This window comes from Trichomycterus rosablanca, chromosome 19, assembly GCF_030014385.1.
Source record: "Trichomycterus rosablanca isolate fTriRos1 chromosome 19, fTriRos1.hap1, whole genome shotgun sequence".
Classification (NCBI taxonomy): domain Eukaryota; kingdom Metazoa; phylum Chordata; class Actinopteri; order Siluriformes; family Trichomycteridae; genus Trichomycterus; species Trichomycterus rosablanca.
Window position 1 is genome coordinate 2,941,573 of NC_086006.1, and position 19,821 is coordinate 2,961,393.

Consider the following 19,821-nt stretch of genomic DNA (forward strand, 5'->3'; position numbering starts at 1 on the left):
AAATGTGTGCTAACAGAGCTCAGAGTTTCACCCTGCTAAATAAAGTTCATTTCTTATACCCATCAAAGTCTAAACGTGTTAATATTTACAAAATGTAAATACACTGATCGGCCATAACATTAGAACCACCTCCTTGTCACTTTGTAGTTCTACAATTACTGACTGTAGTCCATCTGTTTCTATACATACTTTTTAACCTTCTTTCACCATGATTTTGAATGGTCAGGACCACCACAGAGCAGGTATTATTTAGGTGGTGGATGATTCTCAGCACTGCAGTGACACTGACATGGTGGTGGTGTGTTAGTGTATGTCGTGCTGGTATGAGTGGATCAGACGCAGCAGCGCTGCTGGAGTTTTTAAACACCGTGTCCACTCTATTAGACTCTCCTACCTAGTTGGTCCACCTTGTAGATGTAAAGTCAGAGACGATCGCTCATCTATTGCTGCTGTTTGAGTTGGTCATCTTCTAGACCTACATCAGTGGTCACGGGGCGCTGTTGGCTGGATGTTTTTTGGTTGGTGGACTATTCTCAGTCCAGCAGTTACAGTAAGGTGTTTAAAAACTCCAGCAGCGCTGCTGTGTCTGATCCACTCATACACAACACACACTAACACACCACCACCATGTCAGTGTCACTGCAGTGCTGAGAATCATCCACCACCTAAATAATACCTGCTCTGTGGTGGTCCTGTGGGGGTCCTGACCATTGAAGAACAGCATGAAAGGGAGCTAACAAAGCAGGGGGGGTTAGCATATCACAGATTCTTGTTTTCTTTGGAAACGGGGTGTGTAAATGTCCCTGATGACTTCCAGCATAGGATCAGATCTGTGGAATCGATACAAATAATTTATAAACTTTTGTTCTTTTAGTTCAGCTTAAGTTCATTGTTTTAGCGGTGTTCACTTTTACACACAACCTGAAAAGCCTGTTGCACACACACACACACACTAAATACAACTGCTGATGTCAGGAAAAGGTCAGCAATGCCACAAAGATTACCGAACCAGAAAGGAAACCTGAATTCAAGTTTCTGATAGGCTGGGTTAGAGATCATTCAAAAGACCTCCAGCAATAAACCTATAAAAATGACCACCTGCAAACAGGAACTATATAAAACTATATAGTAGTAATTACAACACTGAAACATAAATTACTGGGGCGACCTGGCTTGAATTTATTTGGTCCATTAAAAACATCTATTCTACATTTTAAACTACATTTTGAGTGTTGAATAGAAGCATTACACTAAATAACTCAGTCTAACGTCAATGTAATGAATCCTAACTTGATATCACACATTTTCAGACAGTTTCTAAAGGCAAAAATGGCTAAATTGGTTTCAATGAATGCAAGTGTGGCCAAACAAAGAAATCATATAGAAAACTGTGACTTAACATGTAATGAAGACACGAAGATGCATGTCATTAATACGTATGCTGCTGGGCCATAAATATAATTCATATTATTAGATTATGTAACTGTGAAACATAAATTCCTTAAAATAGGATTTATTTCAGGTAATGCAAACATATCTAATGTACATTTAAAAACCCTTAATTTGGAAGCAAACAGACTTTTCTATTTTGTTAACTGTTTGCCATTTCATGACTCTAAAAGTTTAGGAAGTTTGGTAGCTTGGAGCCTATCCCAGCTTTTCAATGGACGCAAGGCACACAGTAACACCCTGGACGGGACGCCAGTCCATCGCAGGGCAGACCCTCATACACACACCCATTCACTTATGGGGCAATTCAGTGTCTCCAGTTAACCTGACGACATGTTTTTGGACTGTGGGAGGAAACCGGAGCTCCCGGAGGAAACCCACGCAGACATGGGGAGAACATGCAAACTCCCAGGACAACGACACATTTGGGCACAATTTGGACATGTTCACTGTGGGGTGTACTCACTTATGTTGCAGCTATTTAGACATTAATGGCTGTGTGTTGAGTTATTTTCAGAAGACAGTAAATCTACACTGCTATACAAGTTGTACACTGACTACTCTAAGTTATATCCAAGTTTCATGTCTATAGTGTTGTCCCATGAAAAGATATAATGAAATATTTGCAGAAATGTGAGGGGTGTACTCACTTTTGTGATACACTGTAAAACAGTAGTAGTTGAACAGTAGTACAGTGGTTTTGGGGCCCCTTTGTGAATTCAGGGCTCTTAATCAAGCCCTTATATTCCTAGAGCCGACTCAGATCTGACCCTCTTAATTAATATTATTATATACATAATAGTTTTTCACTGTTCTTTAACATAAAGAGAAGTACATTTACAAACCGTTAATTTGGAAACAAACACTTTTCTATTTTTTTTACTGTTTGCCATTACATGACTCTAGAAGCTCTGGAAGTTTGGTAGCTTGGAGCAAGAACATTTGTAGCTTTTATCTGAAATGTGATTTAAGGCTGTATGATCGAGGCTGTCCGTATAATTATAACACAAATAATGTTAACTCCAGAAAAAAACACCCACATATAAAACAGTAATAATTGTACAGTAGTTATGGGCACCTTTGTGAATTAATCCGGCCCTTATATTCTTTAACATTTAGAGAAGTATTTTTAGTTGTAAATAGGGGGATTTTATTCACTACAAAAACCTCAATATATGCACAAATCTTTTTAGTATTTCAGTTTTATTTTAAGGATATTTATGATGTAAAATTAGGTGTTTTTGTTTAGTAGTGTACTTGTAACATACATAAATGACTCTGTAGTATAAAGTGCTGCTTCAGGTCAGATTTCTTTATGTGTGATGTATATTATTATATTATATTATATTATATTATCTAATAGAAATGTTCTTTGTGCTCTGTGTGTCCTCCATGTTGTTTTGTGTCTAATAGAGGTGAATTGGTGTAAGTGACGAGCTTTAACTCATTACAGTCTTTTACTTCCCTTCCCCCATTTTATTGCCTCTTCCCATTTAGAAGAGAAATGGAGGGCTTTCGAGCCCAAAACACACGACTAGGCGACATTGTGTGGCTCATTAGGGGGTCATAAACATCCAGCATTAATACTAAGACCCATGTTTATATACAGATCATGTTATTCGAGTTAACGTTCATAAATATCGAGTCTGGATGTGCTGAGTCGATATTTGAGTCCATAACAACATGGCAGTGAGGCATTACAGACACAATGACGAGGAAATGATCTACTGTAGCTGATGAATCTAATAAAAGACACAGTTTAATGCAACACGGAGTGAAATGTATGAAAAACAAATAACACAACGGCAGTAACAGATGAACATTCCTCATCCTGCTCCGTCCATGTTTGCACCGGAGCCTCTGTCTGATATTCCTGCGCAGTAAAGATTGCGGAATCGACTCCTGAATGAATCGAATCTTTAGTTCCAGAAGATTGGGATTCTCGAATCGAATCGTAGTGGTGTGCTTTGCACTTGGGGACCTCGGTTTGAACCCTACCTCTAATTAAAATAATATAAACACTCATTTACACATCCCTAGTACCCCAGATGCAGGGGTCCCATGTACATTTGGCACAATTAGCCCCCTTAATAATAACATAAATATGAAAAGGATCATAATAAAGTGTCACTGATATACTATAAATCAATTTCACTCTGTGAATGGGGTGGCACGGTGGCTCGATGGGTAGCACAGTTGCCCCACAGCAAGAAGGTCCTGGGTTCAATCCCCAGGTGGGGTGACCCGGGTCCATTCTGTGTGGAGTTTGTATGTTCTCCTTGTGTCTGCGTGGGTTTTCTTTGGGAGATCGGGTTTTCCTCCCACACTCCAAATAATAAAATAATAAATAATGTTATAAATTCACTTTGGATACTCTGCCTTTGTTATACTTTAAGACATTTTAATCACTTTAAGTGATTGCATTCACGGCATTTAGCAGATGCTTTTATCCGAGGCGACTTACAGTACTGTGACAGTATATTGTCTGAGCAATTGAAGGTTAAGGGCCTTGCTCAAGGGCCCAACAGCGGCAACCCGGCAGTAGTGGGGCTCAAACCAGTGACCTTTGTATAATAGTCCAGTACATTAACCACTAGGCTACAATTGCCTCGTTATTTAAATAGTGAGTAAATATTATTATTATTATTATTATTATTATTATTATTATTATTATTATTATTATTATTATTATTATTATTATTATTATTATTATTATTATTATTATTATTATTATTATTTTGGTGCTGAGGTGGCGCAGCAGTTTATTACACGCCTGTGTGTTTTCCAGTGAAAGCAGACCTGCCACAACCCGGACCAGGATAAATCAATAATTTTAAAAATGTAATGATCCGAGTTCAACTCTCAGTTGTGCTGCAGACCGGTTGGGGCATCTACGCAGAAATTATTGTCTATGTCTGGTATCACGAGGGGCGGCATGGCTGAAGCCCTCTGGATTGGTGCCCTGTCCTGGGTAGTCCTTCCTTGCACCTAATGTTTCCCTGTGAAAGACTCTGATCAGAATAAAGAGGTTGATGGCAATAAAATGAAATTAATATATTGCTATTATCATAATTATTATTATTACCAACAGTAATAACACCCAGTTATTAACAGTAATACCTATATGGTATTCTACAAATGGTTAATTACAAATCTAACAAAATAATCACATACAATGTATATGTGTATTTACGCTGTAAGATTTTATTTACTGTTTGTTTTCATCGCTTTTTTTTTATTAAGACTAGTTTGTGGAATCGACTCTTAAGATTCGAATCAGAGTCATTTTAAAATCTCGAATCGGACAGCTCTAGTAGGCAGAGAACTCGCGCGTTTTCCTTTAAAACGAAACCTTAAACGATCACCAGTATCCTTTATTTCTAACAACGTTTTAATTTAAAAATAGTAAAAATAAAAAGGTTCTTCGACGTGACAAAACGCCACGAGTTTACTGTCTAACTGTGGCATACGTTGGGTCACGAGGGACTATTTGTCGCGAGCGCGTAAGGATTTGACGAGAAGTAGCCGTTGCTGAGCGTTTGCGATTCTGAAGACATTGGAATCGACTGAGATTCTGATTCAGGAGTCGATTCCACATAACGTGAAGAAACACAGGACAGGAAGCACAAACTTCTACGGAACATGCAGTATTAACACTAATTATATCCACAAAACACTATAATTTATAGAATACATAATCTAAATCGTATATCACATATTTATTTGACCTCAAGTGTATTTTAAGGCACTAGATGTCAGTTTTGTAAATAATCTTCCAGCAGATCAGAATTCATAATGCAATACTTTGAATAATAATTATAATGCTAATAATAATAATAATAAACTTTATAAAAAATTTTTTTTTCTTTTTTTTACATATAATATGTGTACGTATGTATGCCATGTGTGTACGTACTTGTATGCACATGCATGTGCAAATGTATATGTATGTGTATGTATTAGCATATGCGTATATGTTTGTATATGTGTATATATGTGTATGTATGTATATATATGGCTATATTGGCCTTATTGTGCAATACTGTCACATGTCACTTTACTATTTAATAATTTAATTACTATTCAATCTTTACACTGAAACTATACCTCATGCATGTGTCATTACAGTTACCAGTTATCCATTGTATGTGAAATACAAGAAATACTCAGTTCTAGTTTTTCATGTTTGCTTTTGTTTTGTTTTGTACTGTTAATCTATCTATCTATCTATCTATCTATCTATCTATCTATCTATCTATCTATCTATCTATCTATCTATCCATCCATCCATCCATCCATCCATCCATCCATCCATCCATCCATCCATCCATCCATCTTCCTTTTTGTGGAAAATGACTGGATTTTTTTTTCTAGCGTAGAGTAGAATGACAACAACTAAAATAATCTGCAGTTGTATTAGGAACGATAACATTTAATTTATTAATATTCTAATTCATTTCTAAACTATTTTACCATTACGATGTGGTAACTTCAAGCAGGCTATATTAGTTTACATATAATTTAGCTTGATAGCCTATCAGAATGCTGACAATAATATGTAAAAGTTGACGTTAGTGTTTTGTATTCTGTCAGTTGTACAACTAAAGATAAACGTGAAACTATTTTAATATTTTAAAGATGCATTTTCTTCATTTATTTATCCCTGTCATATATGGGTACAGAATTTGTCTGTTTTAAATTTTTTTTTTTTTTTTTTTTTTTTTTTTTTTTTTTATAAAATTGAGGAAATACTTGGAAGGATTTGCATATATTGAAAAATAATAAGTGACATTGTGGGTTACTTGAGGAGATTGAAATTAGCAGCAAGCAAAACTAAAACATAATAAAAGCTTTATTATGTACTAGAACCTCTTAACTGTCTTCATAATATAATTTGTATAATCTGGTTTGAATCCCCATAAATGTTATTCACTTACTGTTTTTACTCATTCATCATAAGTTTACTATTTTCTAATAGTCTGGAATACAGTGGTAGGGTCTTCGCTTCATTTTAATCTCTGAGGAAAAATGTATGATCCATCCTAATAGTTCAGTTTGCTTGTTTCAGCAGCACTGATTTCTAACAGATGTGTACAATCATTCATATAAAATAAAGGCCCTTTTCTGATCTAGCTGTTCTGATTGTGTCCCTGTGTACAAAGCAAGGCCAGTAATGGCAGGGTTTAACAAGTTTGGCCTGGAAAAAGCTCTGACCTCAACCCCACTGAACACCTTTTAAATTGAAGTCTGTTCCAAGCCTTCTTGCTTTCTTGACTAACTCCATCACCTTGCTTCACATGTGTTCCTTTGACTGCAAAAGCAATGAAGTTCCACAAACACACTCCAAAATCTTGGAATCCTGTCATAGCCACATGGGAGAAAACTTAAAATTAGTTCACATACTTTGTACTGGGATGTTCAGTAACTCACAGTCAGATGCCCACATTGTTTCGGCCATATAGAAGCATTAATAATACACAAACACTAATAACTTTGTGCACATTCTGTGTGTAACTAATAGTATATGTGATATGTATAACTGCGCAATAACTAAATGTGTGCAATTAATGCAGTGCAATATAATAAACATATGGCATTTATGGGTAATAACAACATAAATAAGAAAAGGATCATAATAAAGTGTTCACTGAGTGTACAGTCATATTTGTACAGCGCATAGTACACGTCACTTATACACTATAAATCAGTTTCACTACATGACCGGAGTGGCACAGTGGCTCTGTGGGTAGCACTGTAACCTCACACCAAGAAGGTCCTGGGTTCGATCCCCAGGTGGGGCAGTTCGGGTCCTTTCTGTGTGGAGTTTGCATGTTCTCCTTGTGTCTGCATTCTTGGGTTTCCTCCAGGAGCTCCGGTTTCCTCCCACATACAAAATTCTGTGACTGTGTTTGATATTGAAGTTGTGAACTGGTGAATCTTGTGTAATGAGTAACTACTGTTTGTGTCATGAATGTAAGCAACGTGTGTAAAACATGACATTAAAATCCAAATAAATATGTATACACTCCTTTTACATATCTCATTTGTTCATAATTTCCATTTATACCGTTACATCTGTTTACTATGTTTTATATATACATTCCTCTATTATGTTCATAGCACCTTAATCTGTATTACTTTAATCTACATAGCACCTTAATCTGTATATCATGTCTATAGCAATCTATATATCTTGTTTATAGTACATTCTATAGTATATTCACCTGTATATCTTGTTCATACCACTGCCTGTATCCTGTAAATAATGTATACAGTAGTAGATACCATTTATCCTGCACTTGCTGCTTATTGCACTTCTGGTTAGATGCTAAACTGCATTTCGTTGCCTTGTACTTGTACTTGTAGATGTGTAATGACAATAAAGTTGTTTGTTTATTAGGATTTTAACGTCATGTTTTACACTTTTGGTTACATTCATGACAGGAACGGTAGTTACTCATTACACAAGATTCATCAGTTCACAAGGTTATATCGAACACAGTCATGGACAATTTATTATCTCCAATTCACCTCACTTGCATGTTTTTGGACTGTGGGAGGAAACCGGAGCACCCGGAGTAAACCCACGCAGACAGGGGGAGAACATGCAAACTCCACACAGAAAGGAACCCGACCTTCTTGCTGTGAGGCGACAGTGCTACCCACTTAGCCATTGTGCCGCCCGACAATAAAGTTAAATCTAATCTAATCTTACATTCTAAGTAATGTACACTGGACACAAGAGTTTCGTTAATGATAACATACATGAGAGAAAGGATCATAATAAAGTGTAATAAACGGAGTGTCCAGTCATTTATGTACAGAGCATAGTACACGTCACTTATACACTACGTGAATCGACTATTGTGAATTGTCTCTAAGAATCGACTCTTCGGTATCGACTCCTCGCTGTAGCCGGATCTACTTCAGCCTGTGTGTGTGCTGGGTGAATGGAGGCAGGCGCAGCTCTTCCTGCTGGTGGCGAACAAACACTGACAACTACAGGGCGGCCAGCGGCAGTCACACACACACACACACCTCTGTTTCCCCCACAAACCCATAGAGAACATGGCTGCTAGCAGCAAACACACCCCGCAGCTGAAATCTGGTGAGTATCGGGAGGTGAAAACACGTCTTTCGGAGCTATTTGGTGTTTCTGAGCGAGCGCTTTGGTGTAGCTAACGCGGCTACATGTAACGTTTTCTCCCCCCTTTGGCAGAGCTCTACTTCCTAATAGCGCGGTTTTTAGAAGACGGACCCTGTCAGGATTCAGCACAGGTGGGTCATTTGATCATGTAGGGATGTGAACCAGACCCAGGCTGGATATTGTGCAGTAATTGTTTGGTTTGTTTGTGTTTTACAGAGGTTGATTCGGGAGGTTGAGGAGAAGGAGGTAAGCCGCACAGGACTGCTCAGGGTTGGGCTGTTCAGACGCTCATTTATTGCTTATTTATAGTCATTCAAACCTCAAAATAAAAACAACACAGCCGCACATTTGCTTGAATTTAATCCTAGTAGGATAACAGTGTTTTTTTCTTTCCAGCTGTTACCCAAACGGATTGACTGGACTGGAAAGGAACACCCTGGGACTTATGAAGATTTGGTAAGGCATGCCCTATAAGTGAGAACAACTTTTCCTGAGCGAAATAAGAAATTGAATTTCCCGCAATTTTTAAATAAGAAAGAACAAAACACACACACACACAGGAGGAAAACAAACACCAGAAGTTAAAAACATCAACAACTAAGGAGGAGAAAGTGCCTCGTTTAGTGAGTTTGGCCGCACGTTTATTATAGGCTTTATTTATACTGGGAATAATGTAGAATAAATGCAGGTACGTCATGAGCTGCATGTGAGGATTGGTAGTGGGAGGGAGTGCGCAGTGTGTGTGTGTGTGTGTGTGTGTGTGTGTGTGTGTGTGTGTGTGTGTGCGCTGGGCAGGATATGAAAGCGCTCTCCTACACGCAATACAACAACAAAATAAAGCACACACAATATTTATTTTATTTACACTTTATTATAGCCCGACTTTCACTACCAGGCCCGTCAGATTGCTTCACTTTTAAATAAATCTGCTGTTTTATTATTTTTCGAGTCACATTTTGACCTAAAAGATCATTTCCTGGGTGAAATGGAGCCAATTATCTGATAATTGCTTCATTAATATTAATGAATCGATTAATTATAGTATTAATCACTAATTAATAAGCATATTATACATATATAGCTTTTTGGGGGCTTTTTCATTCTATTGGTTTAGGAGTGTTGATCATGTATTGAAATGCACGTCATAAAATATTAATTGAATTATTAATAGAATTATAATATAATACATCCCTATGTGTGTATATATATATATGCCCTTTTATTGATTGATTAATTGATTTTTTAGAATCGTCACTATAATTATTAAAAATTTTGGAATCAAATCTTCATTTTGATCAGAATGGACCAAACTATTGAATGGAACGTTATCAATTAATAATTGATGATTAATATTAATGACTTGATTAATTACTAATTAATAAGCACATTACACATATATAGATATATTTTTTTTAGCATTTTCATTCCATTGGTTGAGGAGAAGCATTTCTGACTGCAGTGTCGATCATGTATTGAAATGCACGTCATAAAATCTTAATGCAACGTTATCAGTTAATAATTGATTATTAATATAAGTGAATCGATTAGTTACTAATTAATACACATATTATACATATATAGATTTGGCCATTTCCATTCCATTGGTTGAGGAGAAGCATTTCTGACTGCAGTGTTGATCATGAAATGTACGTCATAAAATCTTTATTGATTAATTAATAGAATTCTAATAATAGAATAAGTCAGCCCTCAGTCTTGCGCTTCTATTTTAGATTGGAATTGTCACTAATTATTTAAAATTTTAAATCAAATCTTCATTTTGATCGGAATGGACCAAACTATTTAATGGAGCATTATCAGTTATTAATTGATTATTAATATTAATGACTTGATTAATTACTAATTAATACACATATTACACATATATAGATTTTTTTTTTTGGCCATTTCTATTCCATTGGTTGAAGAGAAGCATTTCTGACTGCAGTGTTGATCATGTTGATCATGAAGTGCACGTCATAAAATCTTAATTGATTAGTTAATAGAATTATAATAATAGAATAAGTCAGCCCTCAGCCTCGCCCCTCTATTTTTGAGTATATTTATTAGAATTGTCACTATAATAATTTAGATTGGAATTTTGATTGGAATGGACCAAACTATTTAATGCAACGTTATCAGTTATTAATTGATTTTAATATTGATTAGTTCATTAATTACAGTATACTTATTCTAAACATATTCAGCATGCTAATTCATTATAATTTACACATTTATTCCTAAAATTAAGATCATAAATCAACAGTGCAGATACACATTCTGTGTAAAATGAACCATGTTTATATTTAATAGCTTATTGATATTGATCAGCTTGTTTATTAGCACATGTTAAAAATATGTTAATTAAAAAACACTCATTCGTGAATAGATTGCTGATCTTGCACCTCGGAGTGACTAGGATTAAGTCTTAATGATCATTTTTATTAATTGTATTTATTTATTTTAAGGATTATTGGTACCCAGCCCTCCTCCCCTATTCAGATCACGGGCAGCATGACTAACAGAGACCGTTTCGCCCTCAGGAATCCTGCTTGATTCATTTTCCTTCTTTATTATGAAGAAATTAAACCCGAATCCGAATCTAAATCGCATCTTAAAGTGATTCTGGTGTCTAAATCAAAAATAAAACGACAATTAATGGCAGCCAAGGCAACGGCCTGGAATGTCGGGCCGCGTCCCAATTCGCACACTTTCGCACTAAATAGTCCACCTAAAAAGTACCCTATTGTATGTATTACTATGATGTTTAACGCCTTATTTAGTACCATACTGAGCGGGTTTGGGACACAGCTTAATCCCGGTTTAGTGCGTGTGAACTGTGCGGCGCTGTGTGAGCGTTGAAAGGCTAGAGAGGAATGAGGAAGCAGCGGCTGGAGTTAGCTCGCTCTGCCCGCTCACGGCGCCTCTTCTCCGGCTTGAGGAGGCTAGCCGTGCCGCCACCTTTATCCGCGTTTCAGGGCTGATTTAAAAAAGATTTAAATATTAAAGCAATTAAACTTAGTCTTGAGTGGTGCTGTGTGTTGGATCTGGACTGTAGATTTTTCTTTTCTTTTACGGAAGGCTCTTAATATATTAATATTAAAATGACTGACTCGTCGAAAACATTAACAACAACTATAATAATATTAACATAAATTTGACAGATATTAATGATAATATAGTACGTTACAACCTCAATAACAACAGCTGCTAATAATAATAACAACCAAACAGCTAGTTTGTGAGCAACAAAATACTAAAATTCTCATTTATCATTTATTATTATTATCAATGATTAAGGTTTGAACCCAGGTCCTCAGGACCCATGCTGGTGTGTGACACCCACCTTCAAAGCTGTACCACAGACTTGTCCTTATGTATTATTATTAATATGGCTTATTATTTCTAAACAGTGAGCCTACAACACTGAGCTTGCAAACAAACAAACAACACAAAAACAACTATATTAATATTAATAATGATAATGGGTTTTATAATAATGCAATAAGTTATATAATAAGTTGTTAAATAATATGTATAGTTATTGTAATACAAACAACATTTAAATAGCCTTATTCTAATGATGCTTCCTACCTAATAATGTTTTCTACCTTTCACCGAGTGAATTAGACCCACCGCGACCCTATCTAGGATAAAACGGTGGTAAAACAGGCAGTGAATGAATGAATGAATGAATAATAATGCATCTTTATTACAGTTACTTCTGCTCACAAACTGATATTGCTAGTGATCTGATTATAAATGAGAGTTACTACAGAAGTGCATTAATCTATGATATAATAACAGTAATCAACACAACATTATTAGTTATCAGCAACAGTGACTCAGTGAAAGGAAAAGCCTATTAACAAGCTTTTACTAGTAATATAATTTTCATTAGCATATTACCAATAATCATGTAATTCCTGCTACAGTAACAGCATTTTTTTTATTATATTATATTAGTATTATTAATAGTACAATTAATTATACATTTATAATTGCAAGTATTAGCATTAATTCACATAATGCAGTCAAGTTGGCTACTGAGTGAATAATGGAGTAGCAGTATGCACGTGGTTGTGCTTATTGAGGTTATACACACTGATTACAATTTCTTACTGCCTACTGAACATCTCAGATAAATAAACTACGCTTATTAGTTTGTGTAATCAGCGTTCTGTTTGATGTTAAATGAGATGCTTATAGCCGACTGGAGATACAGATCTGAGTCTGTTAATGCACTGTTTTGTGCTTGTGTACATCTGTGTGTGTGTGAATGAGTGCGTGTTCAAGTGTTTGTGATGGTGTGAATGTGTGTGTGTACGTACATGTGTGGGGGTCTTACCAATAGGATGGTGCTAATTGCAATTAGAGCATCATTAATTAGTACCAAGCCGCTGCAGACAGCTCCTGAAACGGCAGATTAAGAGCAATGTGAAAACTGAGGGGATGAAATCTGCTTTTAATTCATCATCAACAAAGACTGATGTTAAATGTAAAAATATTACAGAGTATCATCTGTTCAGACGTAATAAACACTGAATAACTGAGGTTTATTCTCAATATCAAGAATAAAGTCGTATGTTTTGATTTTGATGTTCTTTTATATGCCCTTTCCCCCAATTTCCCTCTCAGCCTAGTCATACCCAATTACCTTGACGAACACGCCCCCTCCAACACTTGTGCAGAAGCCGTTTGCTTCCTGTCACCTGCAGGAGGCGGGTTTATGCGGAGAGCCGTATCGCGCATGGAGAGTCATGTAGTGATCTTTATTATCCCCGTCTCTGTGCTGACACCATCGGTCGTATTTGCAGCATTTATGAAGGAGTGATTCTGTTAGTAATGTGTGTGTGTTGGTCTAGGTCAAGGTGTATAAGCACACTTCTCCGGAACACCTTCTGCGAGTGTGTGAGCGCGTGGGTCCGCTGCTGGAGAGAGAAGTTCCTGCCAGCGTACCTGGAGTTAACTCTCTGTTAGGAGTGGGACGCCAGTCACTGCTGCGTACCAACAAGAGTATGTTTGATTTATTTCAGAACTCTCTCATACACACACGTACACAAATACACACACTTTTTCAGTATTTGTCAGTTCTTTACTCTGTGATAGATTTGTGATGTTTGTGGACGTTTACATGTTAATACATTTGGAAATAAGACAGAAGGAAACAAAAAGACAGAAATGACAGAAAAAGAAAATAAGAGCAATGAAGAAAAATATGAAAAATAAAGATTCTTGTCTTTTCTTCAGCTTCCCCTGTATTCAGGGGTCGCCACAGCGGATCATTCTGGTCTAAATACATGATTTGGCACAGTTTTATGCCGGATACCCTTCTGTCTAGGCTTGGGACTGGCACTGGTGCATCTCCCAATGACTAGGCTGTCTGGCTACCTCACCCCCGGTCGCCTTATGCCACACTACGTGACTTTCGGAGTTGCCGGGTCGCTGTACAGTTCACACTGTACGACTGGATCTCTTGCACTCGGGAATCTTTTAAGTCGGTGTGGATTTCACGCTACACGACTGATGGGGGATAGGGGGTCACACACTACACGATCTATCACCAGGAAAAGTCTGTTTGGTCTCCCAAACTACGCTTCGTCACGAAAACAAACGCGAGAAGTGACGAGGGGTTAATGATACGACGTCCAAAAATGCACGTCAATAAGTAGCGAGCGATCAAAGTTGCTTGTGCGTTGATGTGCAGTGTAAAAGAAAAGAGGAAACGTAAATGAATCTGAGTGGATTTGGCAACATGACCAGCAGGGATCGTTTGTTCTGTAGTGAGTTGGAGGTTAATAAATATTTTTTTTGCAATTCAACATTGGTATTATGGTTTAGCGTGGACGATGAGGTTACGAATACTGTAAAACTTAAGTGTGTGCCGATGTATTCGGATAGAAACTATATTATGTCCCTGTCTCGCGTTTTTACACTCCTCCCCCGGGTTTCCATTGGCTGCAGTTCGACACCGCACTCATTGCCGGTCGGCCGACTGATCCAGATATCTAGCATGCTAGATATTTTTCTTCAGTCGCCGCTCGGATCGAGTTGTTGAGTAGTCGACACACAGTGATCGAGAGCCGAGTTTCGGTCCCCGAGTGAACGCCGAGTTGCTCCCGAGCTGCCACATCTAGAGGCGACCAGTCGGCGAGCGAAAATCGGGGCAAAGATCGTGTCGTGTGAACTAGTCATTAGACAGAGCCAATCATGTCCATGTAGAAAGAAAGAAAACAAAACAGTACAAGGAAAAAAGAGTCAAAAAATAAAGAAAAAAGGGGAACAAAAACTAATTTTAATCAATTTGCTGCAGATTTGTCAGCTGCACATTTATGCTGCACACGTCTTATCGTTCCACGTCCAGAAAGTGATGTAACTGATTTAGATCTGGTGACCGGGGAGACTATTGAAGTACACTGAAGTCATGGTTATACTTCTGGAACTAATCTTAGATTTTAGTGGCACGGCACTGTTTATGCTGGACACTCTTTCTGATGCAACCATCCTATTTTTTATCCAGGCTTGGGACCAGCACTGAGAGTGCACTGACTAGGCTGTTTGGCTCACCCCCGGCCCCTTAGACATAGCCAATTGTGTCTATGTAGAAAGAAAGAAAACAAAGGAAAAAAGAATCAGAAGAAAGATGAGAAATAGGTGGGGAAATAAAAAGGAGCAAAAATATAAATGTTAAAAGAATAAATGATGGACAGGGTAAAAAAATTAAGGTTAAATTAATATTTACTCGTTATGCATTTTAATGTCATAATAAATAACAAACGTGTTATGTTCATTTAAAATGATTAAATCGAATGATGAATGAAATAATACGAACTAAAGTCAGTTGTACATCTCATACCAGTATAAAACCATCACCAGTGTTCTGCACTCACGTAAAGCCCTGGCAGTAAAAGCTCTCTCACAGCATGTGACTGTGTGTTTGTTGACAGGTTGTAAGCACGTGGTGTGGAAGGGTTCAGCCCTCGCAGCCCTGCACTGTGGCAGGCCACCCGAGCCGCCAGTCATCTATGGAAGCCCGCCCAACATCGGTGAGTCTGATCTGATTGGTTGTAGTGGTGTGCATTCGATTCAGCTCTGTTCATTCACATGTTTACTACAGTTCAGCAGTGGTCGTTACTGTTTTATTACCTGTAATACCTGTATAAACGATGATTCTCACATTTGCTTCTCAAGAAATGAACATTATTTGGTTTCTAAATGGACATTTAACTGGTTTCACATTTACATTTTCAGTATTTAGCAGACACTTTAATCCGAAGCGACTTACAGTACACAGTCTGAGCAATTGAGGGTTAAGGACCTTGCTCAAGGGCCCAACAGCAGCAACCTGGCAGTGGTGGGGCTTGAACCAGCGACCTTCTGAGTACTAGTCCAGTAGGCTACAGCTAGGCTACAGCTGCCAACTGGTTAAATGTATTAAAAACTTAAAAACAATATTGATTTAATTAAGCTTGATGTCACATCTTACTCATAAATAGTATTTTAGTTTAGTTTATTTGTTTAATTGTCACTTTTCCTTTGCTTCATACCTAAATTGTGTCTGTTGAGAGAACAACCCTATCCATCATCATGAGCAGCTGTTAATATTCCAAACTTATTATTAATGCTACTGATTAGGCATAACATTATGACCATCACCCTAATATTGTGTTGGTCCCCGTTCTGCTGCCCCACAAGCAACAAGCTGTGATGCTCTGTGTATTCTGACACCTTCCTATCAGAAGCAGCATGAACTTCTTCAGCTGTTTGAGCTACAGCAGCTCGTCTGTTGGAGCCTTCACTCTCCACGTGCATCAATGAGCCTTGGCCGCCCATGACCCTGTCACCGGTTTACCACTGTTCCTTCCTGATACTGACCGCTGCAGACCGGGAACACCCCACAGGAGCTGCAGGTTTGGAGATGCTCTGACCCAGTCGTCTAGCCGTCACAATTTGGCCCTCGTCAGACTCGCTCAGATTTTTCCTGCTTCTAACATCAACTTTGAGGATAAAATGTTCACTTGCTGCCTGATAACACCCCCCCCCCCCACGCTAACAGGTGCCGTGATGAAGAGAAGATCCGTGTTATTCACTTCACCAGTCAGTGCTCGTAATGTTATGCCTGATCGGTGTATATAAAGCCAGACCCACGGTTCTGTACTGTATGGATATTATTCCTGTGTATTAGGGCGAGTGGCTTGTAAGACTGGCTTTAGCTCTGTACCCACAGCTGCCCACGTTTAGAGCTTTTATCCTATATAACTTAAATTATTGCTTTTATATACCTGTACATGTTTAGAAGTCATAATAATAATATAGTAATAATTCTATAAATGTTAATACGAGATGTATGGATGTTACTGTATGTATAGAAACCCTTTGTTTCTTTGTGTACATGTATAGTGGAGACGTCTTACAGCCGGAGGTTGAACGGTTCGTACCGTTTGAGTCAGCTCGTTCCCACAGCGATTTACTCACACATGAAGATGCACAAGAGGATTCTGGGACATCTATCCTCCGTGTACTGCGTTGCTTTCGATCGGACGGGCCGCCGTATCTTCACGGTAAGATTTAAGCTTTTTCCAGACTCAGTTACCCGAGTCGTGTTTGTTTTTAGCTGCTTTAGACCTTGAAATCTTGGATGTTTTGACTAAGCGATTGCTGACTGAATTGCTGTAGGATTGCTAGGACGCGTCATAGTGCAGATTAACCAGTAAATGTAAGCGACTTGAACGCTAAGTGAATGCAAAATGTTAAATCGCTAAACACAAACATTAGATTTAGAATTTCACTGCAAATTGCATCTTACAATCCTGTCCAGTGCCATGCATATTTTCAGGGGTGGTTCTAATGTTTTGGCTCACCAGAGTAACCTTTCCACTTAGTTTTGTGTTTGTGTGGGCTGCCGGGTTGCTATTTTTGTGCTTCCTGTGAGAAAGTGGTGTTCTGATGCGTGTTCGGCCGGGTGCGCACTTCTGGCTTCCATTTTATTTCGCAATAGTTTTTAAATCTCCAAAAAATGGCTGAACAGCAAAGATTACTCCCACCTCCCTCCCTCCCTCCACTTCTGTGTCTTTCTGCTGCTCTTACACATGCATTCCTGCCGTTGCTGTGTGTGCGTGTGTGTGTGTGCGCTCCCTGTGTTCCCACTGTGTGTGTGTGTGTGTGTGTGTGTGTGTGTAAGGGGGTGTGCCGTTTCTCTGTAAATGTTTTGGATTTTTTTTTGTGGCTCTGGGAATAAGCCAAGAATAGAATCATCATCATGCTCTCTTTGGTCTGTCAGAGCTGTGTGTGTGTGTGTGTGTGTGTGTGTGTGTGTGTGTGTGTGTGTGTGTGTGATGTGCTTCTGCTGGAATTCACCCAGCTCCACTGTTTAATCACAGTCCTGTCGACACACCGTGCGTTTAAGCACTGAAACATGGGCTGTTTGTCAGACTGGCTTTACACCAGAGCTGCTCCAAACCTCTAAAACCCTTCCTTGTTCTTCCTGTGTCTGTTTGGGTTTCCTCCGGGCGCTCCGGTTTCCTCTCACAAGTCCAAAGACATGCAGTCAGGTCAACTAGAGCTACTCAGAATTGCCGTGTGTGTCCGAGACCCTGACCAGGACATTTACATTTTCAGCATTTAGGAGACGCTTTTTATCCAGAGTGACTTACAGTACTGTGACGGTATATTATCTAAGCAATTAAGGGTTAAGGGCCTTGCTTAGGGGCCCAGCAGTGGCAACCTGGCAGTGGTGGGGCTTGAACCAGCGACCTTTCGAGGAACTAGTCCAGTACCTTAACCGCTAGGCAACAACTGGCCTACAAATATTTTTTTTAATGCATTTTCTCCCCATTTTCCTCCCGATTTAGCGCAGTCAATTTGTCTTCCGCTGCTGAGAGATACCCGATTGCATCCGAGGAGAGCACGTCGCTGTACACGCCTCTTCCGACACGTGCACAGCCCTCCTCTTCTCGCCCCTGCATTCTGCACAGGCGTCTCGTCCGCCAATCAGGGTCCTTACACAGCGTGTGAAGATCCCACCCACACGTAGTCCGGTCCTCTCCCTAGCAGATACGGTAGCCAATTATGCCAATTATGCCTGCCAGATGGCGCCCAGCCGTCCGGTGGCAACACCGAGTTTCGAACCAGGGAGTTCAGAATCTCGGCGCTGGTGTGCTAGCGCAGTGGTCATTTATTAATGGGCCGCACAGAAGGAATAAATAATTAGAAATTGCTTACATTTCCAATACTCTTGGGGTGTTAGTGTCTCCTATCACCACTAGGTGGGAGCAGCGTCTCGTTGCAGCGAAAAAAGCTCAGGGTTCCCACCGAATTTCCATTCTATAGTTCTTTTATGTTAAATCCTCCCGCCCCCGCCGGTCCGTCAAATTATATCTTATACGAAACCGGTCCGTGGTGCAAAAAAAGGTTGGGAAGCGCTGTGCTAGCGGAATATCCCGCTGCGCCACATGGCCGCCTAATTAAATGAAGTTTTTAACACCCATCTGAACAACACTTTTATTACCAGTGTACTAAGAAAAATAACTTATTTCTCTTGCTGTCGAAGTGATAATTGATTTAGTTCCGCTTTCCTTTCTGCTGCCAGTTTACTGTAAAACTTCAGGTGATTCTTACCAGCTGCATCCAGAAAAAAAATACAACTTGATTACTTGTGCCAACAGAAAACAGTGAGGCAGTCGTGTATTGTGTTTAAATGTGTGTGTTCTGAAACAGAACATCTGGTCAGCAGTTGTTCGGTGTGTTTGTAGGGTTCGGACGACTGTCTGGTGAAGATCTGGGCCACGGACGAAGGGCGGTTGTTAACCACGCTGAGGGGGCACGCGGCCGAGATCTCGGACATGGCGGTGAATTATGAGAACACGCTGCTGGCTGCCGGAAGCTGTGATAAGATGATCAGGGTGTGGTGTTTACAGACCTGCGCTCCGCTCGCTGTGCTGGAGGGACATGCGGCATCTATAACATCACTACAGGTACCCACACGCACGCACACATACGGGCCATTTCGTTGGATCGGTGCCATTTCCGTCCCCAGGACGTTATATGTATTAATGTAACTGAAAATTAGCTTCAAAAAGGCATTTTTTTAATTGAGCAAAGTGTCCTGCACACTCATTAATTGCTAATTTAGGATCTATAATTTAAAATGTTCATAAAAACCATCTATGTGTTTCTCCTAATTTATTGCAGTTGAGGTGGGTACATTGCTGCTCACGCAGCCCTTATGC

At 39.0% G+C, this 19,821-nt stretch overlaps 2 protein-coding genes across 2 annotated transcripts in view; one reads left to right on the forward strand and one right to left on the reverse strand.

Moving 5' to 3' along the window:
* rps12 (ribosomal protein S12) overlaps positions 1-19,821 on the reverse strand; it is a 146,504-nt gene that overhangs the window by 49,166 nt on the left and 77,517 nt on the right. The gene's annotated exons all lie outside the window — the stretch shown is intronic.
* phip (pleckstrin homology domain interacting protein) overlaps positions 8,404-19,821 on the forward strand; it is a 40,467-nt gene continuing 29,049 nt past the window's right edge. The window contains exons 1-8 of the mRNA XM_063014900.1: positions 8,404-8,557; positions 8,669-8,727; positions 8,813-8,842; positions 8,993-9,052; positions 13,459-13,609; positions 15,541-15,639; positions 16,994-17,154; positions 19,345-19,566. Coding sequence (XP_062870970.1) covers positions 8,518-8,557; positions 8,669-8,727; positions 8,813-8,842; positions 8,993-9,052; positions 13,459-13,609; positions 15,541-15,639; positions 16,994-17,154; positions 19,345-19,566 — 822 coding nt within the window. The 5' untranslated portion in view covers positions 8,404-8,517. The remainder of the gene's footprint in view (positions 8,558-8,668; positions 8,728-8,812; positions 8,843-8,992; positions 9,053-13,458; positions 13,610-15,540; positions 15,640-16,993; positions 17,155-19,344; positions 19,567-19,821) is intronic.